Source organism: Zootermopsis nevadensis, unplaced genomic scaffold (assembly GCF_977971745.1).
Source record: "Zootermopsis nevadensis isolate Lab colony 2312 unplaced genomic scaffold, Znev_1.0 Znev_ptg000029l, whole genome shotgun sequence".
Taxonomy (NCBI): domain Eukaryota; kingdom Metazoa; phylum Arthropoda; class Insecta; order Blattodea; family Termopsidae; genus Zootermopsis; species Zootermopsis nevadensis.
Window position 1 is genome coordinate 11,697,883 of NW_028259161.1, and position 27,308 is coordinate 11,725,190.

At 37.9% G+C, this 27,308-nt stretch overlaps 1 protein-coding gene across 2 annotated transcripts in view; it reads left to right on the forward strand.

The window, feature by feature from the left end:
• Positions 1-27,308, forward strand: part of L (zinc finger protein Lobe) — a 330,367-nt gene that overhangs the window by 121,345 nt on the left and 181,714 nt on the right. For both annotated transcript variants that reach the window (XM_022082246.2, XM_022082245.2), the window contains one exon: positions 11,834-11,977. In XM_022082246.2, coding sequence (XP_021937938.1) covers positions 11,834-11,977 — 144 coding nt within the window. The remainder of the gene's footprint in view (positions 1-11,833; positions 11,978-27,308) is intronic.

The window sequence follows — 27,308 nt, forward strand, 5'->3', positions numbered from 1 at the left end:
CATTCCAGATCTTTCTGGTCCTAAGTGTGTATTTTGAGAAAGGAAGGATTCGTTGAAGACCAACATTCCCCTGTGGTCATACTTTTATTTGGCACCCGTGTAAACGTATTCGCATTTTAGAGGTTATGAGTATCTGTCTTCAAAGTATGCCCAACAGGAAACACTGTTTCACAAACTGGATATTTTTGCATTCTCAGATGGAAAGATGGTGAATACCTACTTAGGAAAATCCCGTCTTTGCCATTGGATAAACTAAGTCAGTCACCTAAAACTCGGAGCTGTAAGCCTCTACGATTAGGTTTTGTCAAAGGGTCTTCTCACCACTGGGACGAAGGGCAAGTCAGACGTGTAATTGAGGGAGGAATATCTCAATTTTACGCCAAGTCGAGAATTATCCGTTCCTGGGCAACACTGGTTTAATAGACGCCAGACATCTTGCGAACTGCGCTGTTTCTCCAGGCTGCACTGGATTCAGCACTATCAGGTAAACGTCTAAGCGGCCTGGTGCTGCAGTATCCGCCATAAAAACACTCCTGAGGATGGACCGTTATTTATCTACCCTCACTATGAATATCTCTGTTGTATTGTGAGATTGTGAAGGATTTGAGGTTTTCATGGAGGTGAGTCAGAAGATTGCTGTCTTCAGGGTTGTTGCGCCGTGTAGTCTGGTAGATGTCCACCAACGTTTCAGAGGTCATGGTGCCATGATGACGGAGGCAGCATGACCTCCAGAAGACAGCAATATTCGGAAGAGATTATGTTTTTTGGCATGTATGTTGATGCGCACGCAGTTTGTTCCTCTCTTCTTCGCTCGGCAGCTCGTAAGACGAGTGGCGACTGCTATAACAATACGACGTTTTAAGTGTTGAGTACGAAACAGAGTGAGCGTCCAGTGGTTTAATTAATAGATAATGGGACTGGGTAGCCGAAGAACGTGGATTCGATTCTCTTCACATTGACCTTTATTCAGTAAACTGCAGAGTGTTACTATTTGTTACAAGACTTCCCTATTGGAGAGATCAACATTTTTTGCACTTGCACAGAATAAGCGAAAACATTTAGTGTAGGGCGTATGTGTTGTACAGAGGCATTGCTGAAGTATGGGGGTAGCATGAGTTGATATTTTCATGTTCTTCGGGTAGCTAGTAGGAAGAGGAGTATCCGGCTTGCGATATCCCTAGGGTGCAGTGTGCGCAGGGCGGCAGAAAATTAACGCAATTCTACGGGGAAGTTAGGGACACCGCTGGTAACACGGTATCTTCATCTGACGAAGGCCTAGCGGTAGTAGAAGACATAAACGAACTGCTGAAGGCAACTTAATTTATTGTGAATGAGTTGACCGGAATTAAATTTTTTTAAGTTGAACAGTCATATAGTTTACTACAGCACTATCTTTACAAATCACACTGGAATTACGAAATTTATAAAATGTAAATTAAATGTGAAAACATCTTTACTGTCAGACCGAAGACATTTGTACCAGACGCACCAACAGAAACCCGACCTTCTGACCTCAGATTTCCCGCCAAACACAGTCCCCGCCAGACCCCGCCATTGCCTCATTTGCATTTCTTGCTACCAGAGTTAGAACTTAATTTCAATTTTGTTCCGCATCGCAGGAATGACATTTATAGTCAGGCGTTAAGACTGAAGTTGGAGATGGTATATTTATCAGAAAATGTTGGTATCTGTGAAACTATGCGGCATAATAACCCAGAAGAACATCATCATCTTCGCCGTATGAATATACGTTTTGAGAGTTTCATTGTAAAATCCAATCATATAAATTTTGCTACAAAGGGAAAACTTCCACTCATTGTTAAATTAATTGTGCTAATTTGGGTTGTAAACATTGAATTCTTCAGAGCGAATGTTTAAAAAGGAGTCTTTTGTTATACGCTGTTCTGCGTGGGATAAAAAGTCAATCTTCTAAATCTTTTACGGATGTCTCCTAGCCTGTTCCAATTCAGAATTAACTTCAGAAACTGCGAATCCTTCTAGACATTGTTTACGACTTCTTCGACGGAGACTGCTCCTAAGAAAGGCCTGTACCTGCACAGGACAGCCCAACACAGAAGGACACGGACGTAATTTTCATACCTCGAGTGAGGTTCGAACTCACGAGCTCAGTGTTCGAGCGGTGGAAGACCTCACTCGTCTTCGACTGTACGGATTTTATTCTTTGGTGTAATACAGATATGTGGCAATATATCTTTAAAGGCACAACTTACGTTTGCTGCTTCTGTCATTTTGTTGTAGACAGTTTATGAGTCAAGTGGACACACGTCTTAATTGTTTCAACAGCACTGGGCGGATCTGGCAATCATGAACACGTGTTGACGTCAACGCAAATATATTAAACATATTTGAACTCCTTCCACATTGTAGTGTTTTGTGTAATATTAAACAGCAAACGCGTCAATGTACATGACATTAAGAAGAAACTAAGTGTGCATGTATTCTGATTCTTGTTTCTTTATTGTTTTGTTTTCCAGTCTTTATAGATTTTCTTTTTTAAGAAATGGAAGAATGGCTTCCCAGGGAGACAGAGGATTGCCCCCAGGGTGTAATTCGATTGTAATGGGCTCCCACAGAAAATTTCGATATGATGACTTACTCTTCCACTATCTGACGCAGCAGCCCTATTCAATATAGATGGCTGCAAGCGCTCCACGTGGTCGAATCACGCACAACTTCATTACCTTAGTCTGTTGCTTCATGGTTTTTACTCTTCTCTGATCCAACAGATTCAGACCAGTCTGTCTTGGAACTCTTACCTGATAGTACTTGTATTGTCTGCAGGACTTTGACGTCGTGAGTTCGAATACCGTTGATGGCAATGTTTTGATTTTACTTTGTTTTTGTACTTGATTCGCAGTGATGACGTTATGTTACCTCACATTGGCTTCGTTTGGCCAGATATCTCGTACACTGTGTTCTTGAGGCACACTTGTGCATTTATGTGTCTAAAGAATGGCCACCACGTAATTAACGTGAAATGTCTTTTCGTTTCTTCATCTGTGAAGTATCAGCGACACTGCCTGTCAAAAGATTTGTGTGAAATTTTAAGTTGAGAGCTACATTTTAAAGCACGGTGGTAGTTTTTTGCACACCACGTAACTTTAACAGTATTTTTTTTTACAAGGAGTATATTAGTGATTACTTCCCTAAACAGTGTTAGAAACGTAGCTTTGTTATGTATAATCGTTGTTTTCCCCTTGACGTAGGAACTGTATGTTTTAATATAATTTACATGTGTTTCATGCTTCAAACTGATTTTATTTTATAAACGTTACTTCATTTTAGCATTTAAACATTGTTTTCAGTAACTAGCCTGAAATGCATGAACATTATTTTCTTATATTCTACTTCAATTGATAACATAACAAGACATCTAATGACTATGATCTTTTAGTACACAATTTATACAGTCTATATATATATATATATATATATATATATATATATATATGTGTGTGTGTGTGTGTGTCTTACAACACATGTTAATATTGGGTTCCTTCAAAGTGTCACTAGTTTACACGGTCTTTTCGTCGTGCATTTGTGCAAGAGTACCACGAAAATTTCAAATGACTTTATTCCATTTACTAAGTACATTGCTGTGGGTTTAGAAAACATTTGAGCAGAAAACTCTGTGAATCATTCTTCGCTGAAATGAACCGGGAATTTTGTTCCAGTATATAGAAGGAGAAAAGCTATATTGACTAGGGATTCTTATCAAATTTCCGTAAAAGAAGTGTTGTAGATGGCGTCAAACCAAACTGAAACCTTCTGAGGCAGGGGAAGAAATCTGGAGGGAGAAATAAAATGTCGATTCAAAAAACCGTCTCCCTTATGCGAGTGTAAGACGATGGTCAGTTTTCACTACATTCCAAGTCTTAGCAGTTTGACCAGGACAGCAGCACTGTCGCTTTCCCCTGAGAATCCTCCCGACAGTTGACTTGTGAACTCCGTACCAACAGGGGCTTCTGTACTTATATACATTTGAGGTACATATATATATTTATACAAGACCGAGGTTAAGAATTGGTGTCTTTTTCCGTATTTTATAAGAATTTTGCTAAACGAAACAGTCCACAACTGATCATAAATATTGATCACTTATGTTGAGTCAGGGGACTTCATTTAGCACGTGAACCACGAATGATAAGTACGTACTTTTCTAGCAACAGTCTGTATTAGGCTAATCCTGTGGTGGCATAACATAATCGTGCCTCGTTTATTTATTAATTGTGATGCTACGTGGTGTAGGTATAGTCTGGTTGTAGTTTACCTGCGTGTCAGAAGCAGCAAGCGCCTGTGAAACATCGACAAACTTTTGCCAGACTACACGGTGCAATTACCAAGGAGACAGCCATCTTCATACTCACTGTCCTGAGAATCACAAACCTCACTACAATTATCTTTACAGTCACCTATAGAGAAATGTTTGATCATATAATTAGTGCAGGTATTCTAAGCTTAAAACTCTAAAATCTAATTCAAGCACATAGACATTAGAACTTGTTGTTGTAAGTCTTCAATGTTAAACTCAAAAAAATTTGGTAACTAGAAATACATATCGACGTTGGACTTTTGTGTTATGACGCCGTATGAATTTGTGCATAGGTAACGTTTCGGAGGAACACGCGGCCTCCAATTTAACCCTGAAGATGGAAGTATTATGTTACTCCGAAATGCTCATATATACCTACACGTCCACACGGCGTAAAACCCAGGATGCCAACATGGGCCGCTTTTCCGCCGTGAGATCCACAAATGTCAGTTAGAAATACAGGCGATAAATGTTTCTCTGATAGTGGGCAAAAGTGTGCTTGCAGGAACAGTGTCAATATCAGGAAATTTGATTCGGTTTAGCTGCAATTTGTCGAGGTGCTATAGGGATGTGTAGTAGGGGGAGGCTCACCCCCTTGTTGGACCGGACTTAGACTTGGGCCGCTGGCTGGTTGTCAGGGGAGAAGAGACTAGGGGTTACAGTGGTAGAAGAGAGGGAAGTTTGTCGGAACGGGGAGAAACTTTTCACTATGCATTCATTGCTTTCCCTGGGGCTATAAAGTGATTTCATTGCTACATGAAATCAGGGCACATACGTACATATATACACACGAATGACTTTAAAATTTATGTCATGAATTACAAGTTGAACGAGTTGTCAATTTATGAGGACTCCAATTAATAGCTGATATTACAAAGAGCTTACTTAAAAGGGATGTCGTTCAGAATGTTGCCAATGCATACATTTTTAACTCTAAGGGGTAATTTAATAGGCAAGATTTAAATGTGAAAAATAGATATTTAGTGACTGAATTAATTGTATTATTACAAAAACGAGGCGTTAGCTTCATTGGAACAAGCTTTAAATAAAATAAATTGCTATGGTAACTAACAAAGTAATAAACTGATAATGAATGATCTTGTACTTTACTGAAAGACGACATTTATGAAATCCTGAAAAATAAATGATTAAATCTGATTTATCATACTTGTTCTTAAGTTAACAAACATTATTTATAACAGCTCGTAGAATTAGTTTTAACAGTCTACAATCTTCTATCAAGGAAGCAGCATTTGTCATTATGTGTAATTTATTTTGGTTTATTTTATAAAAATTCCCTAGTTGTAATTAAAATGGTTACCATTTAGAGAGAATTGAGGAAAACTTTATGTAACATATGGTATTTTGTGTTGACCGTAGTTTAGATTGATCATACATTTAAGAAATAAATCCGTAAGGACTTTCGAGGTCCATGTAGGTTTTAAATTTAAATGTTTCAGAAAACATAAAATACATATGCCTTCACACTAAGACGGAAACGTGTCGTACTTCTTGCAACAAATCTTTTTGAAAAAAGGAAGCTCTCCAGATCGTCGCAAGAGCGATAGGTTCATGAACTTGAAATTGATTCGGACGGTTGAGATTTTCAGTTTATGGCCTTCCTCAGCTTTCGTTGTAATCCGGATAGATTTATCGCATTATCAACACTATACCTACAAAATTAATCCGACAGACTTTTAACAATCTTGCTGTACCTGCATAAAGTCAACGGATAGGTGTCACCAAACTGTGAGGTGCCGGCTGGGATGATGATTTTTGCCGACACAATCACGTAGACGCGGGCCGTATTGAGAATGGTGCGCGCGGGATGGTCCGTGTGTGAATTTTATCCGTCGTGTGCAGCAGTAAACCGATTCTCAGGTAATTGAATCAAGTTTCCTCTACGGTTCGATGCCAGGGAAATGGAAGTCTCTGTGCAGTACAATCATACCTACTGCACTGTGCACATGAGTTTGGCAGAAACATGTACTTGTTGCAAGGGCTACAGAAGGATAGAGTGATCATGTCCTTACTTTCTCTTATGTGCTTTTTTTTGCTTTCTTTCTCTTAACAGAGCCTAATAATGTGAATACCGAAAGCGAAAGTATATTTTACATTCAATTAAACATAAACAGATATTTTATTGCCATTACCAAAAGGGCACTGTTGGATTCTGTAATGATGTAGCTAATATTGTTTATGTACGAAGTTTAATTTTAATTGTATCCTCCTTTCTCATCTATTTCTTACGCTTTTGTACGTGATCATGGCATAATTAAAACAGTACATTTATATTTCATTCTACTGGAATTCAGTAGGTAAAGAATTTATTGAGGCACTTTTAAAACACATTTGTCGTATTTATTCAATCTGAGCAATACGCTTCACATGAAATCTTAACACAGCATAAAGATCTAATTTATTTTATGTGTTCACTGTCATACTACCTAATTCCTAAGCAAACAAAAATTATAATAAACAGTTGGAATCCATATAAACTTTTCTGTAAAGGAATTTAATCCTTACTGTATTAGCCTGTAGGGGCACACACACATTCAACATTGAATTATTGCGCCTGACCAAATTCCCATATAAATATATGCCATGTAATATATACAGCATAGAATATGCAGTTAAATAGTTTCGTAATTTATATCTAGAGAGAATGTCTGATAGAACCCCAGATTAATCGATTATTTGTGCACATTACTAATTTTCTAATGCTCAATTAAGTACGTCTTATGATTGGAAGGATAAAAACTGAAAGAAAGAATAATTTTGTGAACATATTGAATGAAATATCCGAGTAGAATCAGGTTTTAGGTAACAGTTTTGAAACTACAGGCGGGACTGTACTAAATATAGTGTACCACGTGGGTCTCGAGGGGAATCCCATTTCCTCCGCTCTACGTGGAATCCGCTTGGGATGACCGACCGCTCGACCCAGTACCCTCATGGTTTCAACAATTCCCAAGTATTTTTTGACTCGGACTTGCAGTTTTACAGGAAATCTGCACGCCAGTATACTGATTGACTGAAATTCTATTTCATGTATCATTTTGTAATTATATTTATCTGTAATTTATTAGTCAGGTACCGTCATTAAACGAACATTTACTTTTGGTCTTGCGATTCGTTGAAACGAATGGCGAAGAAGGAACCTGATGACGGAGGCAGCAAGTACCTCTGAAGTTTTGATGAACTTCTACCAGACTACACGGCGCTACAACCCAAAAGACAGCCATCTCCACCTTTAAAGTATCGTGGTCAATATAAATATTTAGTTTTCATGTATTTTATTAATACTTTCAGTTTGGGAATACAGATATTCTAGCAACCATTACTGGTTACGTTCGGTTCATTTATTCCATATATCTAAGTCCCCTTGGTTGTCAGGTAACACCACATGCAACAGAGCGTTGTGGAGTAGTCTAAGCACCACATACAGGCGTTATTGTGTTTCACGTTGCCAACGGTTCATGTGCAAAACGCTTCCCACTGAATGAGCGGATCAGCCGCGACAAAGCAACAGGAAACTGTCCGAATGGGTGTTTGAAAATAAACGCACGACGTGAAGAATGAAGGAGACTCTTTCTGTCTCTTTGATTACTATAAATTACACAGACTTTAATGTTAATAGAACTTTCTATCTGCATTAATCCCTTACGCTTTACGCTGACTTGGTGATGGCGCGGTTTGAAGATGTAGGAGTCTGGAGGAAGCTAAGTCGAAAATTGGCACAGATCTCACTGTCTAGTAGTCTACGCTCTGTCGTAGTGCGTCCATCGTGTACCCAAATTCTGCCCGATGAGTTTTAGATCCATTTAAAATGGTTCAATGCAGAAGCCAGCGCAGAGCGTAAACCGCGATCCGTTTAGTCTGAAAACACTTGTGACTCAATTTTCACGAAGAATACAAAGAAGTCGGAAGTAACCAAGTTTGTGTTTTATAAAATATTTTTCTTGTCTTGATTCTTTGTACCATGAATAAACTAAATAAATCAAATTACTGAGTCTCCATTCCATTTAATGTTACATAAGAAACATAACCTATTCAAATATGAACATAATCACGGTAACATTTTTTTGATAATTCCTTTCTTGAGAAACAAATTCTGAGAATACGCGACCCCACGCCGTTGCTTGCTTAAAATGACCGATATTTCTAAAGTGAAATAGCACACGCCCATTATACTCTTCTAAACTTATTCTTCTGTCCACTCTTGTCTTCAGTGGCCAGAATGATAATTTCCGTAACATTTTCGAAGGTTTCTAGAAGAATACTTTTAATGAGATTCGAACAGCAAACCTTCCAATTAAGAATCAGACTTGAATTACTGACAGAGCCATACGTCGAGATCCTCTGTTCGTAGCTTATATTTGGCTAAGATGATGAAATATATAAATATGTAATGCGGTAATGCAGTGTATGTGACGAGGTCTGCATATGGTCTGTGGACGACCTCCATCTCTTGGCTGCAGGGTGGGTAGTGGTTCAGGGCGACAACCACATCGATAATGAGTTCCCAGAGGACGCTGTGAGCGAGCTTCCCTTGGACAGCGCATTGCCACCTGAGACTACAGACTGGCGCCTCACTCCACCCCACCTCCGCCGCCAACACCACTACTCGTTCTGGTTGTGCTCCACCCGATAGACATGAGGGACGAAAGACCAGTGCAAGTGGTAAGGGATGGGGGAAGTGGTACAGAACTGAATTATTTATCAATCTGCCATTCGCTATATGGATTCACGGACACAGCGACTTCTTTTCGGTATCTGCTAATGTAAACCTCAGACATATTTGAGACGATATGATGGTTTGAAAATATATTGCATTTGAAACATTGACAGCTGTAAGACATTTCAGTGTCTTCTGTAGCTAAGAACATGCTTACATGTCTTTAATTCGGTGGGTCTGGAGGTCGATATCATAGACATTTAAATTTACAACAATGAAGACTGAGCCTTCCGTACACTTCTTTTTCTTTGTGGTCCTAGTAATTTCAAGAATCAGTACACAATGATAGTAGACGGTCTGAAGGCTGAAGGAATGCAATAAGAAATGAAACAAGATTGGCGATATAGTTTCGAGCTGACCAGAGTGAAAGAAATTGTTGAGTGGTCACAGTGCATTATCAGAAATTGGAGTGATTATTTATAATTTATTCGAATTCATTTTAAAATTAAATCCGAAATTTATTTGCATACATTGTACCAGTTTTGTTTATTGGCTTTAGTGTCGCGATTTTCTTCCACACTATAAAGATTACTGAATGTATTTTGCCTTTTTTAAAATTGTGTAATATACAGTAGATATAATTAGAAAGGAAATGCAATTAAAGAATGTCTCTTCAAGAGTGACTGAATTTACTGTACGTATATTTTTCGTTTACAGTAATTATATAAAACTAGAAAAATCTAATTGCAATGAGGCGTGCCTAGTCTCATATTCGATAATTTTGGTTGGGTGTCTGAAATAACAAGGAAAATGCTCGTAATTTTTTTAATTATGGCGCATTGACAAACGTTTATATCTGATTACGACTACGAAAATATAGAAAATGGACGGAACTTCCTTTCTGATTAGATGAGAGAAACATTATTTCGTAAGAAATTGCTTGCAGTTGACCGGTATCACCCATGCCATTCTCCAGAGATTACATTTCGTTGCTGAGAGCTCAAAGGTTAGACTAATACGTGATTATATTTTATTAACGCACCGGTGGGATGTTATAATTATTAATGATGTCACACTTGTGACCAGTACGATCCTGGATCCAAGGCTTGGGTGTAAAGCTGGGTGTAAGACCACATCGGTGCTTCCTATGCAAAGTGAGGCTAAATGGGTGGTGAATGAGCAATATGCCAGGCTTTGTAACCACCCCTGCAGCTGCTACTAATGTCCTCGGGAGTAAAGTTTGATCAACATGTAACATGATGTCGGGCACTAAGTGGTCCGTAGTTCTTGTATTTTGAATTTGACTTGTTTAAAATAGTCTGTCTGCCTCATGGACGTATAATTGTCGCAAGATATATCCGAGTTTGGTTGACCGTTACAGACCCACATCTTTGGGCCAGCAAGTCGAGATAAGGGGAGGGAGAAAAGCGATAGCGCATAAGGCGTCCTGCTCCCGATTTCCCTCTTACTGTAACGTAGCTCAGACTCGCAGATATTTTGAGTCCAGTATTTAGGAACTGAGAAGAACATTACTTAACTTCAATGTATCGATGTAAACATTTGTCGGCATCCGAAATCAGGATACAAGTCTCTGTGTTTTTTCTTTCATATTTTGTGACAGATTTGATTTTAGACACTTTGATGGGTTTATAATTTAACACCAGAGATAACGCAAATATTCAGCCTACTGCCTGGTGTGTCTTCCGGAAAGCACAGTATCATGCCGAGAGTATTGCTGTCAGAGGACAAAGAGAAATGTCATAGACAGAACAAAGTGAAAGACAAACTGAAGAGAGTTTTGAGGTATCAAACCATGTAGAAAGTTCTTATGTGCGAAAAAAATATTTCATGTGACTGACTTTTAACTTTAGTGGTTTACAATGGTCCACTTAAAATATATTGATCATAGTGATAAGAAACCAATTTTAATGTTACCAGAGCTTATAGAATTTCAAACAGTTGCAGTAGTGTGGGTGTTTGGATAAATGGAAATGTTCTGAAATTAATTAATTAATTAGATTTATTTTATGTGTACCGTTGTTATTGTTTGCGTCCATAATAAATAAAAAATATAGTTATCGGACGCCTGGCTCAGTTCAAATGGCGCATTCTACAGTTTCGTCAACGCAATTTGTTTCAGTCCGAAATATCCATAGCAGGATGTCCAAACGCCTTGTGTGTCTAGTCGTTATAGTCCAGTACATTTGTGGTTTAATCTTTTAAAAGTGTAAGAACGATTGTTATCGTAGGGGAGCTGGTAGTCGATAAAGTAACAAACGCAAGATTTGTACCAGATGTATGGAATGTCTTACAATGCTGTTATGAAAACGGGACAAAGATGTAACAATGTCGTTGTAATCTGACACGTTAAGCTGTGATCATGACAGTGCATCATCCTTCCTTTTGGAATAAGGGCATTGACTAGATTCTCAAGAAGTCATATTCTACAGTTCAAAATCCGTGTCATAATTCATAATATCACGGATCGGATTAGGTTATTCGGTATAATGCCGGGTTACGGACTTGAGCGATCCTCTAAACGGGCAGAAGATTTTTCTTTCAGCCTCTATTTCCATATCAGCTCTCTTATCCACCCAGCATCCTATCTGTTGGTTGCCAGAACACTGACCACTCACCCCTCCCTATCTAACGCAGAGTTCGAAATTAAATAGGAGCTATATCTCTCCCCCATATCGGCCTCCATGGCTTGTAGTGGGACAGCTTCACTTTTGCAGCATAATATCGCGTGTAAAGAGGAGATATAAGAGCACTATCGAATAGGACTGTTGTTGCCTGACTAAGACTAGGCCATCTTGTTACAGGAATCTCAGAGGCGTTCTTAAATAGTGGTGCCGGTGGCAACGGTGCTGACGCGGCGACGTCCTCGCGTCTTCTCAGCCCTCCTCCCGCCACCTCTTCAGCAGCGACCTTCATGCCATGCGAGGCCGACAACAGCCTTGAGTCCGGTGAGTGAGCTACAGATCCACTAAGACAATTGTTCTGACTCTGAAATAAGCAGCTATTAACAGGAAAATTATCACTGCCACAGCATAGACAGGGTGCTTAAGAAGTGAGTAAGCATAGTGAATCCAATATAGTATTTAGCGCTAGCAGACAAGATGAAAAGTACGTGAATTATCGAATAGAAATTTTTGCATTCCCTTTAGCAAAGGCATTGTATTTTTAGTTGTGGATGAAGTTTGCGAAAGCAGTTTCCATGTTCTTAGGACTTAAACTATTTGAGTCTCATGTCACTACTTTTCTTCCGTGTCTATAAACATGGAAAGACGTTTTGAATACTTTTGTGTGTACAATTCTGTACTGGCATTGTTGTTATTAAGTCTTCTTGGCTTTTGTATTAATAGTAACCCATTAGGGCTCCTCTTCACAGTGTATGGGATCTTGCGAAATACGCTTTGAATCCATTATATTCTTCAGACAATTTTGTACTTTTCAGTGTCTTCTTTACGTCAGGATTAACAGTATTCTGTGAAGTATCAAACCTAATCTCCGTAGTAATTGATATTGGGTTTAGTAGGATTTGACATTAGGTTTATCGATTGGACTCAACAGATCATGTCTGATACTTTCACATGATGACAGAAGCACAGACAGCTTCCGAGTCATTGTGTGCTTAATAAATAAAAAGGAGAATTTAAAAATAAGTATCAGGTTAGTGAACTATGTAGTTTGGTACAACTACGAATTTACTGATAACCTGTTCTTATTTCCTGCATGATAATCGTGCCTGTTTAAAATTTTAAATTAAATTCTATTTAGTATATTTAGTTATTTATATATTTATTATTAATTTACCTTGTGTCCAGGTACTACGCGTATAAGTATGTGAAAGCATTTGAAAATGTTGGTAAAGTGAAAAATTATTGCTTAGATAATTAATTCTTGTAAATTCAGTGTTTAAAATGGGCATAATTCCATTGCGAAAGAACGTCTAAGTGCTGGCAAATGATTTTTTTCAGCTATCTCTTATTGAATGATCTAAAATGAAGGATAGTTATTGCGTTATGTCGCCCTCGGTGGACTACTGGTTAGCGTGCTCTCTACCGGATCCAAGGTTCCCGGGTTCAAACCCGGCCGAGTGTGATAAAAATCCATAGCACAACTTCATTCGGAGGGGAAGTAAAGCCGGCGGTCTCATGTCGTAGATTTACGGCATGCAGAATAACCTTACGAGCATGAATGAGATGTTTCGTAAGCAAAATTCAGCGGCCATTTCTCACCCAAGTAGCAGTCGAATCAGGATTGAGGCAGTGGGCTGGTCACTCACTACTCACAGATGCACACTTCAAAGACTAGAAAACCTCCGAAAAGGAGACGGCGAAGATCCTCAACTTGGTTATAGAGCCAAGAAATAATAAGAACTATTGCGTTATATTTATTGACCTGTTATGTATTTAGTTTAACCAAAGAGTCTCAATGCAAATATAATATAAATACTTTTTTTGTCACTTGGAATAGTAACTCTTACTTAGTAAGTATTAGCTATTAAATAATGCGTAAATAGACGATATTATTAATATGACCCTCTCATTAATATCCACATAATCATTTTTACAAATTTTATATATAGAGAGAGATATGTGCTATCGTATGTGAGCCTAAAACTAAAAACAGCGTTTTCCATTAATTCAGCCTTTTGTTTCGTCACGGTGATCCAGGACAAATACAGTTCTCTTTTTGCGAAGTAGTGTAGGATTAAGGCACCTTAAAACATGAACCTTCTGAATAAGGAAGAAAATCTCTGCAGAAAAGAGTTCTCGGAAGAGAACACGCATTAAAAGCCATATCTCTGGTGCAATGACCTTATAAGACTACAAAGTTGTTGTATTCATACACTGCAGAATTAAATATTTCTTGTTTTTGGATCTCTACTTTCAATTTGTGCCTAAAGGTACATAATCATTAATTTATTCTATGAATTATATTCTGCTAGTAGGTCTGTATACTTAGTGTTTTTATTACTACTTTTGTGAACAGTAATGTAAAAGTTTAATTAATTATGGAAAGTTAATTTACGAATTTTGTTTGTTGTTACAAATCACTTAAAGTTAGAAATTCTGATACTTCAAACATCGAACTGGAATTTTCATTGTGCTTTTATGCGACTGTTATAAGCCGAATCGTGCACTTATTTTAGCGTGTGTTTGACTCGACCGATATTAGGATATTTTGACTTATTCGTCCCTACAGTTAATTGTTTGGGGGTAATCTTTCACCAAAAAGCTCAAGATCCCCTCTAGTATACACTACATGTAGAGGGATAGTTTTCTCCCGGTTTCGTGTGATACATGGTTATTATACCGACCAATGTTTTAATTTTCACAACGAAAGAGTGGATAGAACTCTTTAAAGCATCGTTTCTATTATATATAATGCATGTAGCACGCATGGTAACTATGAAAATGCATAGAAAAATGTAGTCGAAAAACCAGAAGAGAAAATAACACATTGAAGACCTAAGAATGAATGGAAGAAAAAATTCTTAATGAAATAGGGTGTGGGAATGTTGATTGGCTTCATCTGGCTCGGGTTAGTAACAGCGGCGGACTTTTTTTAAGGATGAAGTAATGAACCTTCGGGTTTCATAAAAGACTTAGACTGTCAAGTACTGTGAACCACAGTAGTTGTTAGTTAAATCGAATAAAATTGAAATTCAATTTGTAATTGAAGTTTGAGACTTTCCTGACGGTTAATATCTCGACGGTGGTGTTCTGAGTTATGCTGCCATATGGACTTGTAGGTAGATACAAACGTTTCTCCGAAACGTCAACAAGATCTACAATTGTAGTCTGTTAGAGAAAATATTATGTTAGGTACAGAGGTCGGATACCTTGAAGTGCAGAAACTTTAACAATGTTATCCGTTGTCAATAACATCTTGTTAAAAGTATTAATGTAAAATGTTATCCTGAAGATGTAGGTCGTAGGTTCCTCCGGACAGTTGGTAATCACCTAGAAGATGATACGGTGTCAATTTCGGAACGCCATAATCTGAATTGTTTTATTTATTACATATTGTGGGGATAGATCATGGTCATTGTTGACTCCGAAGAAAATTGAATTCTTTAGTTATTTTAACATTACTACTATTACCACAACCATTACTATTGATATTCCTAAGGAAAACCTTACTGTAAGTGTATTCATCACCTAGCTTTAGCCGTTTTAAATTCTTAATTTATCTCCTGATTGAGTTTTGATGAAAGTTTGGAATATGCAAATCCCAATATTTAATTACAATTTAAAATGCGTAAATTAATTTGTGGCTGGTTTACTTGTTTTCAATGTTGCTGTGCCAATTAATTTACTTTTGGAATATTTTTAAGCAATATGTTTTGTTTGAATTAAGCTTAGATTTATTTTTCAATTCCATACATATACTTCTAAATCCGATGAACGTAGATAGATATGAATATTTAAAAATTGTCGTGATTTCTTTGCATGAGAAGAAAAACTACCTCTGAAAAAGGTCAACGTTTTCTTGTTTCTTCTGCGACGTTGTATCCTATGGCTGAAACCATTAGCTTACACGCGCACTGCCATAGATACCACTGACAACTTATATTGTAAATTAAAAGGTTTCGGAAGTCTCGTCTCACCTCATCGCAAACCCCAATTGTCAATAACAACAGGGCAGATTAAGTTCTACTTTATAAAAAAGTACGCCGAGTCATTCTTCCGGAATTAAGTTCCGATTCAATTAAAATCCCAATGTATTAAGTGTTTTATATTCTCAGTCGGAAATAAAATTTGTCAGTAAATCTATTTCACAAACACTGTAATTATTAACCGTCCTTTTGATTGAAATAACTGCATTGCATTATTAAGTATGGTCTGCAATAAATATTATTTAAAAGTAATTTGACGTATTATCATAAACAATATATATCACATTTCTCTAATAGACGTTATTCAATTCAATTAAATTAAATTCATTTATTATTGGCACTTAATAACAAAAGGTAGTTAATCGAGATAGGCGTTTGAAGTAATTTTCGTTTTATATCTCTTACAGAAGGAAAAAGAATGTTCACATGACAGTTGTGTTACTGTATGTTTGTCGTTTATGATGTGGTGCAGAAATGTCATATGTCTCCTAAAATATTCCGGAAATAAAGCTTAGACCAACAGATCGTTCATATGGAGCAGTTCTATATCGAGGAATATGGATCCGCGCGTCTGACGATTGAACACTGTTTAACACGTTGTTTCCGCAAAGGACGTCTATAGCCGTGGGCACACATATGGGAGGTCACGCTAATTGTAAACGCATTCTCGTGTTCGGCCATAATAACTCATTGCTCATGCATCAGCGGCTAGCGGGCAGGCACGGCCCAACCGGGAGTTGACTGTGGACACCAGGGTTGATGGCAGTATATCCACTCTCTCAGAATCTGTCATCCCCTAATGACGACTCTATCTCTCTAAAGGCGGGTGTTAAGTATCGTTTTTTATTGTATTAAACCTATGAGATTTTACTTGAATGGCCTTACTCCCGGGAGGGCGTGGAGCGATAATTTTTCAGTTGTCTCACATTTATACAGCAAAATACCACGTGATGTATGGACATGACTAAATGTGCAAGAAAAATATAATTTCGTGAGATCTGGGTTCTAATGTCGTGTGGATTTATAAATTGATACCAACGTTTCGGAGGAGTTTGCAATTTCGTCTTCAGAATTTCAGCCCTCTTCAGTATTCCAACATCGTCGTATTCTGACATAATTGTAGATTCTTTCTAAAGCATGTATACTACATTTGGTGTAAATAATATGTGCCTTGCTCTAATCATCATGTGTGTTTCCAAATTCTTTTTCCTCTGTATGTTGTAATAAATGCATGTTATTTCTTTATAATCTTTTAGTAAAAAATGTTGAAAAATTCAAAGCTGTGACATGTCTGAATTCGTGATATCGGATGTGTTTCTTTTGTTTAATTTATATTGGGATTTTAAGAAAATATTTAGTTATGTGAATTTATGGCTCTTTTTCCCTAAAAATTTGATTCTATTAGAAGGAAAATTCGATGTGGAATGAATTAAACAGAATAGTACTATTTTCATATAGATGTAGTCCTAATTACGATTCTGAACGAAGTGGACATTGTGTCAACTTTTAATTATATCCTGCATCTGAAACTCGTACAGTGGTTTATGGACTCCTTTAAAGTAAACAACCAAAAAATATTTTTACCTTTCACCATACCAGAATTGTACAAAAAGTTCTTCCCTTTGAAATTGTCTCTCCGTCTGTCTCGTGTGCAATCCGACTCTGCAAATGCTCCACGGTCAGGAATGATCATCACTTTGATGTGTAAAGTAGCGGCTCGTGTCGTCTCGCGACTACTTCGGGGCTGTTTTATGCGTAAGTTTGTCTGTTGGGCTGTGGGGTGGCTGTGTCTTTTCCAGGTTGTACCGTCACCCAAGAATCATATTCTGCTTCGTCATTACTATGCGGTAGTTTAATGCCTAAACCAAAACAGGATGTGATGTAAAAATATATATGATAATCTATGCCTCTTTAGTATGGGCCCAAAATTAGTTGCGTTTCATTAAAATTATTTTAATTCATTCTGATTTGCAGTTATTCACATCTTTAATTTTATTTTTATTTTCATAACTTTGTAATCCTCGGTAAATAAATCGATGTATGGAATTTGACGAAGGAATATTGTTGGAATAAGGAACTGAGTGAGGAATTAATGGAATAAGAGAAGGTTGGAATATGTCTGGTACGGTCCAAAGGATAACAGTAAATGTGGGATATGCAATTTTAAGGAAAGATACAGAATATCATAATCTATTTGCAGATGTTAGTGACAAAATATTTTAAACACATGTTGCTCTACATGAAATGGGAGAAGTAGGTTAAGATTGGTTCTTGGAGTCTGAGGGGCGATGAAAATATTTGAGTAAAATGGAATTTTCTGTGCGGGGGGAGAGTTTGTATTTTGCTGATTATTTTAAAACGAGTAAGAAGCGTAAGAATTGGTTTATTGTAAAGGTTAAGTAGCTTATAAGAGACTGATGAAATGTATTTACTAAGTAAGACTTGAGGTTCTCACAGCGGTGAGTATGAAGATTTCTGTCTTCTGGGTTGTTGCGCTGTGTAGTCTGGTCGATGTTAACCAACGTTTCAGAGGTCATACTGCCTCCGTCACAGCGCAATAACCCAGAAGACAGAAATCTTGTATTTACTAACTTTGTAAAATTAAGGAATGACGGAGAATGCTTTTATAGAACTAGAAGTAAATGAAAGAACAAAATTAATAAGATATAAGTGGGAATAGGGAAGAAAGAATTTGTTTGTATGTAAAAAGAATAATATTTGTGGGCCTATGCAAAGCCATTGGCTGTTTTGAATTTAGAAATTATATGAAAGTGGTTCTAGATCATGTCCAATGGCTCACTTTATCACGAAAGGTGTTAAAAATTCGGCTCTTATTGAAAGTTACACAAAGTTGCATTTTCAGCTTTCTTCGAGGTAAGCCTTCAAGAAACTAAAATACGTTCTGTTGAAAAAGCGATCATACACTAACAATAAGAACACATTGACCATACCACTTTCATTGTTATCAGTAAAGGTATCGTCTGCTTGCCCACTAGAACTTGCTGTTTGGTAGGAATATTATTACAAATAAGACAACTCACCTAAAGAGTATAACATCCAGTGTCTCAGAAAATTCTGTATAGTGAAACAAATTCATTGGCCCTTTAGAAGCAAATGATTTGTGCAGTTCTACTTTACGCTTTCCAATGGGCGAAGTAGAAGACCACCAACTGACGGATATGTCGTTTTAAAAAGAGTGCTGGGTGGTCACATGAAAGAGGTGTCGGTGTGCGCGGACTGTACGTGTGTCTCCAGGGAACACCTCGCTCGCTAGCTCGCTTGCTGCAGGCTACTACTGTCTCGGGGTCTGCCCTTCCTTCCCTTTACAGCACTGAATAAGCTAATGGATCCTGAAAGATAGGGTTTCCATGTACTCCGAGATTTTAATTGGTGGAATGGATGGGTATGGCCGATGCTTACACTTCCAGTCGCAATTATAACTAGACCCCACCCCATTACATCGTCCGGTTTCAATTCTAGCTGCAATTAATGGATTTTCAACAGTTTTTGTTCTGTATTAAATAAGTTAACAAACTGAACATCATGAAATGTTATTAGCCAAGTCACGGTGAGGAATTTTGATTTTTTGAAATTTACTTGTAAAGTTAAAACAACGGCTTGTTGACTCATGGAGAACTTGGAAAGTTTTTTTTAAAAAAAATTGGTTTATTCGGTTGCTTCAAACAATAAAGTAACGGAATATTACATTTATGTTTTAAAAGTTACGCCTATCTGATGTTTGTTAGTATGAGGAACACCAATTTTACAATTTAATATTTAGGGTCAAATGCGTCTGAGAAAGAAGAACTTAAATTACTACATAGTAAACATCGCAATCGAAGTCTGTTATGTGGTGTGCTTGGGGATAAAGTTGTACATATTCTCTAAACTAAAAATTACGTTGAAATTAACGGTAATTTCCCAACTACTACTTAATTAATTATTTTCAGTGCACATATACATTAACCCTTTAAAATCGAAACCCACCTAAATAATATGTAAATATACAGTCCGTACCTGAAAGAAAATGCGTCTCTGTTACAATGTTCAACTGGTTAATGTTGTTTAAGGAAATAATAGCTGTATATTCTGAGACTTATATGTGACCCATAAGTACATTCTGTGGGCTAAATGCAATGTTACAGATTGTTAAAGTAGATGGTACTAATAGTTACCACTGGGTTTAAAGAATTAAAATATAAGAATTTATGTGTCCGAAATTCGTGTTTTATAGAGTAGATGTATAACATCAGAATTATTATACTCTCTCTCTCTCTGAAATTCTGTTGCCCTACAAGAAGTCTAACCACGTCCAAGGAATCTGTAACCAGTCCATAACTGCCTGAAATATTACCGATTACAAACTGTTTTAAGTAAGCTATAATATTTATTTAAATGTGCTTTATTGATAATAGCGGTTATGTAGTTTCCCAAGATTTTGTGTCAACATAGGGTAATTAATGTTCATAGCAAAACAAATTGTGGTTTAGTAGCTTGGTTCTGGAATGTATCACGTGATTTTTTTATCATGAGAAGCGTCTTTATGAATTAAGTTCTTGGCGTGTTCCGGTTACAAGAATTGAGTTTGTTCAATATTTCTGCCGGATGTCCCTGCTGTGCACATAGTTAGAACAGCTTCGGGATTCGATTTTAGAGAATTTATTACAATTATTCTCGCAATGGGGTCTAAGTCTCATTATTATGATTGATTTGTTATTACTTCTGACGCTATTTAAACGCAAGGGGTTATCTACCGTCAAAAGAAATGGGAATATGATTTTAAAGACAATATAAATAAAGATTTTAAGGACTCTGTCGTGGTTTGTTTTAAAAGCCCTCAGCTGTGTATTCACAGGAATTGTAAAAGTGGTTTTTTACATTTTGCAAGGAATTGGTTATTTTACGATGTCTGGCAAACGTTCAAAAACCTGCTTCGTAATTTTCTTCTTGAAGATGTTTTCAACTATTTCTAAACGTCTTTGAATATAACGCCAGTTGTCTACTTTGAGATTTTCTTGGTTTTTTCTTAATCTCACTAAACAAATTCCTAGATTTTACTTTAAATTAATCCATGACCTCTTACTTCCATATCCTTTAAAACATATTAATCATTCTACCACTCGACACTTTATCGTCTGAGCTACTCTTAATAGTCGTTAAAACGTCAAGAATAAATAATTAAAATGCTGACCTTCAGCTCATTTGGTCTGATGAATATTTCCAACTATTATCCAAAATATTGCGTGACACCGATACTTCCATTTGCGCCATTTTGAACGTCTGAACGTCGAAAACAGAAATTTCCTTTGACCGAATACAAAGTCCAGTTCCCTGCATCGCCGATGTCATTACGCCGTCTGATTCTGTCTGCCTCGAGACGCCAGACAGATATTTTCCGGTCAGAGCGACATTTAGGCCTATACACCCTATGTTTCTCTGGGGACATCGTCACACACACCCACTCAGGTCACCTTGCATGTCGAATTGTCGCCCTCACCCTCTGTACTGTACTGATGTCATGAATGATACGTGTGACAAGGATCGTGGTGTTTGCAGTCGTCATGAAATTTTAAACAATGCTTTCCGCTAGCTATATATAGGATATGCATGTATATGGATGGACAGCGTTATGTTGTTTGCGAAACTTTGTACTGTGCTGCTCTCTAATGTGTCGCCACCCGCCATGTTAGTTTGATTTTGGTCAGTCACGTTAACTTCAAACCCTTGTCCCCATTTCTACCACCACTCAATCACCCTTCTAGCAGCAAAACCCCCACACCCATTTCTGACTGTCCAGCGTCGCTCATGTTACTGTAATTTGCCTAGAAAAGGGATTGATCACATTGAAATTCAGTTCTGTTCGATCTAAACTTCGTTTACTATTACATAAAAACTGATCAGATCTGACAAAACCATTTATTTCGTAATCAAGCTAAAAAATCATTCTTATCAGGAGATTGATAGCATTTTACAATCTTCTCCCCATTTCTGTCTAGGTATTTACCTGCTGTTAAATACAAAGTTCTGATGTTTTTCTAAGGATCTTGGTATCATATGGAAGGAGAAAGAAGATTATATGAGTGTCAAATTCTTACTAGTAAATGTACATAAAGTTATTACTACACATTCCTGCGTAATAATTTACAGGCTGCTAGAGGCACTACAAATAGCTATATTGTTTTGAAGACGACTGCTGAATTAGTGCTCTGTAGATAAAGCCGTTAGAGCGTTGAAATCTGCATACTGGAGTGTATATCTTTCAAGGGGCAGTGACAAGGTGATGTGCGTTGCGTGTTTCAGTGTAGCTGGCGGGGTTGCCTATCAGCAGGGGTACGTATGCTGCCGCTGACATGTCCTGAATCTGAAAGCCCGCGGGGGGGAGGGGTGAAAGGGCGTCAGGGGTCCCAACTGTATACTGTCCACGATAACGGAAGGAACGGGATGCGCTTGATCTGCGAGATCATTTGCTAGAGCGCAGAGCGTTAATTGTAGTCTCCGTCAAGTGGAGTTTCTCCGTATTGTGTGGCGATTTAAAAACATTGTACGTATTCCTAGACACGTCACAGGAACCAAAAAACACTGCTTATAGTAAAAGCTGATTTATAAGCGCACAGCCAGAAGTTGTAATCATTCATAGTAGTGTCTTACTTAAACAAATTCGTCTCTCCACCGGTTAAATATCATTTGTACATGCCATGTTCTGTTTAGCTTTTCCCATTCTTATTTTACTAATTAGGTGCCATTCACTTAAAATGATCTACCAAGATCGTGCCCAAAAGTTCGCTCTGGTAGAAAGAACATAATGTGTTTACTTGAAGATGACTGTCATCTGGTTTGCAGCGCTGTGTAGTGTGGTACGAGGTTACCGACGTTTCAGAAGTGCTTGCTGCTTTCATAATTAGGGCGATGGCAAAGCTGAAGCCAAGGCAGGCTATTCATTTGACTAATGATTTGAATGGGTGTCACTTTGAAGGTGCTGGAACACCTCACGGACGATTTTGCGCTGAAGTTTAAACCAGTGGAACAAAATAGAGTGAAAGTAAGAACAGTTCTCTGTTTACAGAACCAATTATAAGTTGTATATAACAGAATATATACGTACATGAAGTGACAATTCATCATGTGTTAAGAGGTTTCTGAGTTACAGGTTAGGCTAGATCAGATTTATTAGTTTATAACATGATAACTGGTGTGAGATTTGGCGAGTATTAGAATGAGAGTTTTATTAGTCTAAATTGTGGATAAAATCACGTTTCGATAGCTGGATTATGCTTCTGTCTTCAGGTAAGAAAGAAAACAAACTATCTGTAGGGATCTCAGGCTGAGCTAGCCTCAAATGACGTTAGACCAGACCTGTTTAACCTGGGGACCCAATAGATAGGGTTGCTGTTCTCTTCCTTTTTTACCTGAAGATGGAAGCAGAATCCAGCATCCGAAACGTTGTGATTTCATTTATAATTCAGATGCTGGACATAGTCTAATGAAACAAATTTTTAAATTATAACATACCGTCGTCAGAAATGTTCAGACTTCATATCGGGTTAACCTTACTTTTGTTTGAAACATGGAATTTTAATTCAGGTGTACGTTGTCAGTCGTCGAAGGACAGGCTCAGCGGTGACAGATACAGCTCGCGCACTTGCTCCGGGATGTTGCCACTCGTTTACGATACAGATACACCGAACACGTGCACCCAATACCATATCTCAGCCCCTACTTCCCGGTTTCATTAGGACCATTCCTTCATCTCAATCAGTTTAAAACAGCGAGTGTATGGACGGCGCCATATTGTTTTATGTTCCTCGCCAGTCTGCCAGTGCCCCCTGGAGACTTGAACAGACATCGATTGGGCCAGGGGTGTAGGGGGAAACAAGGGGAGCCCGATGCTCAAGGGAATCCCCTGTGTATATCGTATGTTCCAAATACAGTTAACTTGATACTTTGCTAAATGACGTATTGATTGGGTGGTGAATCCCTATACACATTCAGTGTCTCTGCCGCTGAGACTGGCACAGAAAGTCTGGGAAGTGAACTGCAAAAGTGTGAACTGGTGTTCTAATGATGAGTTCTTAATACATTATTCAAACTAAACTAATTATGTCAATATGTCCAAATTAACCGTGTTTGTATTAGCCTACCACTGGTCCCTACCTTTCTCCAGATGAGTCCACACCCTTTTATTATACTTGCTACTCACTTTAATATCATCCTCTCAATGAATCCATTCCACGGCCTCATCATATTTAATATCCACTTTAATATTATCGTCTCATATACACATGTATACCAGATGGCCTCTCCCCTTCAGATTTTCTGTGTGTTCAGAAAAGTTTAAAATAATTCAGAATTACTACGGTCTGTGCTAACCCTCCCAATAACAACATCATATCTGTATAAAAAAAAATTAGGCGAGGTATACTAACATTTATATTTGCATTATTTGTTTTTGTAGGGTCGACGTTTATTTCGAAAGAGTTAGCTCTTTTTCGGTTACTGCTTTTAATGACCTAAAACATATTATTCCTGTTTATTGACGTTATTATTTTTCATGTCTCGGTTAGCTATTGATACGGCCATATTGTTTCAGCTAGTGGCCATGGATCTTACTTTGCACAGCCTTGACCCATATGACAACTGTGTCAGTTGGTATATAGTACCACAACCGATTCCTCAATTGGATCTCCCCTTATGGAAGAATGTCATACCCCATATTTGACTTTTTCTGCGTTTAAAACTTATATTTTTCTTACAAAGTTGTTTGTGTTATATTATTAGATGAGCAATTAACAATATTAAGATTTCTGTCTTCTGGGTTGTTGCGCTGTGTAGTCTGGTCGATGTTAACCAACGTTTCTGATGACGGAGGCAGTATGACCTCTGAGACGTTGGTTAACATCGACCAGACTACACAGCGCAACAACCTAGAAGACAGAAATCTTCATACTCGTCGCCCTGATGATGGAGGCAGTATGACCTCTGAAACGTTGGTTAACATCGACCAGACTACACAGCGCAACAACCCAGAAGACAGAAATCTTCATACTCACCGCTGTGAAAACCTCAAATCTTACACAACTAACAATATTACTTCGATGCCAGATCGTGATAAGCGAGTCTGGTAAATTTTGGCACGACTACATTGGAATTGTTAGGCTTGAGGTCCTAAAACCTCTGAAAATATGCGTACATTTAACTGTTACTCGTATAATTCATTTATTTAATGTAAATAACCTTTAATTACCTCATTATCGTCCATTGTTTCGACGTGGCTACAGAAGTATTGGTACGAACTGCTGGCTATAAAAGCAGAGTCTTGTAAAATGTTAACTGACTTTCTGTGAGTGTGTCTTGATCCACTTTTCCACTACAATTTTATATTTTGCGCTTACTTTTTGTGTCTCTCTTTCTGTTTTCCCTGTCCATTGTCAATTCCTCATTTCATATTCACAGAGTGAGCAGGAGAGAAAGAGATAGTAAGAGAAAAGAGAGCGAAATAGTGTGGAGGGGAGAGACAGCTAGTAAAATGTTTAGCTAGAGGTAATTTTCTCTGGATGGGTTAAGTGTAAAATTGTGTCCGGCTTTCGGAAATGTCCGAGCCCGTAATTTAAAGTTTGAAACATGGTGGCAAGCATCCACTCGGCTAGGCAGAGCCGTGGCGTGTGCCCGTGTCAACTCTGCCATATACAGGATAGTTAGTGTTGAGTATAGGTTTAGAACTTGTCACTGGAAGGACGTTTTGAATCTTTTAGTCGCGCCTGACGGCTCTGTAATTGGTGAACACGTCCTCCTGTCGGAACGTTCGCCATCAGCTTGAATATACAGTAGCGCTGGTATCAGTCGGACTCACACCTACCCACCTTTTCTCTTCTTGCCGTCACCAACACCAAATCATCACCATCGCCGTCAACGGTAGCATCATTCACCCTCTACACTGCATGACAAACACATAGAGCAACTTCTCGCACAATCTGGTAAGCTCTTAATTTCATCAGAGCCCATTGTCAGTTCAAGAAAACTATCTTGTATACATCAATCATAATGAAAATATACAATGCGACAAATAAAAACTTAACTCCCTCTTGTGCAAAAACGTTCACTCACAGACGTGCTGAACTTTTTGAAGTACTTAAAATGTCGGGAGTTTAATTACTGACAGTCATTTTCCATTTACGTTGTGGCCAGTGAGGGTGTGATAAACTCGAATGGAGTTCTTGGTTTGTCCATCAGAGCAGCTCTTTTATTTCAGAAAGTTGTTAGATTACTGACAAGGTAAGAGGTTCTTTCGCTGGGGAAGTATTTCCACACGCTGCCTTCGTTGGTAATGGATAATACAGCTGAGATGTAGCGAATCCAGTTTATTCTTATTCTCTTTCTCATCGAAAATTAATAGGTTTGTATTAGTTGTGACGACTAACTTATTTTGACTTACATCCTGATTATTTTGTAATACTTTTATGGTCTATCATGTGGCTCGTATTTGAAATGTGTTTTCAATCTTTAGGTCAATATGAGTTACGCTTGTAAATGCATGAAAAGGTAAAATTATTCCATTACTTAGCATCGATTTCCGTCAGGGATAGAGATTTTTTCGTAACAACCATGGGCAGATCATTTCTGGCACTCATCTAGCCTTCTGTCTCGGCTTCTATATAGTTTCTTCGGGAGATGAGGTGGCCGGAGCGTGTAGCTGATCTCACGCCAACATGTAGTTCTGACAGTCTTTGATGATACAATAACTACATCTATAGTTTATCACCATACTTCTTTGCTTTTTACATTTAAATTAGGCGTATTATCTTGATATATTCTAACAGTGTGGCTGTAGAACCCGAAGATCTAACGGCACCTAACCATTGAAAACGATCCTTCGATCTTTACAGCCTGTTTCCCAAAGATTTATCTTACATTTAACCTCCAGTTTTCTTTCGGCCTTCTACGAGGTTCCCATTTACCCAAATAAAAATTCAGAGCGTTATCGCTGAACATACCGCACTGGTCCTTGTTGTTCGTGTTTATCACATAGGTGGTTTATTCGTAACCCGTACGATATTTCTTCAGTGGTTCCAACACGTTGAGTCTCCCAGTCTGCTTCTCTGCACCCGAAATAGTGCAAATATTTAACGATTATGCTGAATGTATGTTACATTTGGAACACACAGGTCACTTCTTATTAATTATTATTTTTCTGCACGCAAGACGTGGGATTTTGATTCTTGCATTTGCAATTTGTGATCACGTGCCTTTGACATTTAGATTTCTTCCGGTGGCAGTTACAAAGAAGACCCTTCTGGGATGTTTTGTCGTGTAGTTTCGTAGAATTTTACCAAGGTTTAAGAGGTTCTTAACTGTTTCCATCATCAGGGCGAGATTACACATGTCAGAAAATAGTAATCTTTTAACATAACACTTAATTTTTCGGTAGAGTTGTCGAATTGCACTGCTTTCTTCTGCAACCGAAAAAGTATTTGCATTGCCATAATGATTCACACACACTTGTAAGAGTGGCTCCATTGTCTGCATCACACGTAACATCTTACGCCTAAATTGTTCTGTTTAGACTTCTCCGCAGAAATATCATGTCGGAGAAGATGCAGTCCGATCAAGGAGGACTCTCATTACTTTAAACAAGACTTTTCGATGTAATCATTAAATTTCAGATAAAATGAAAA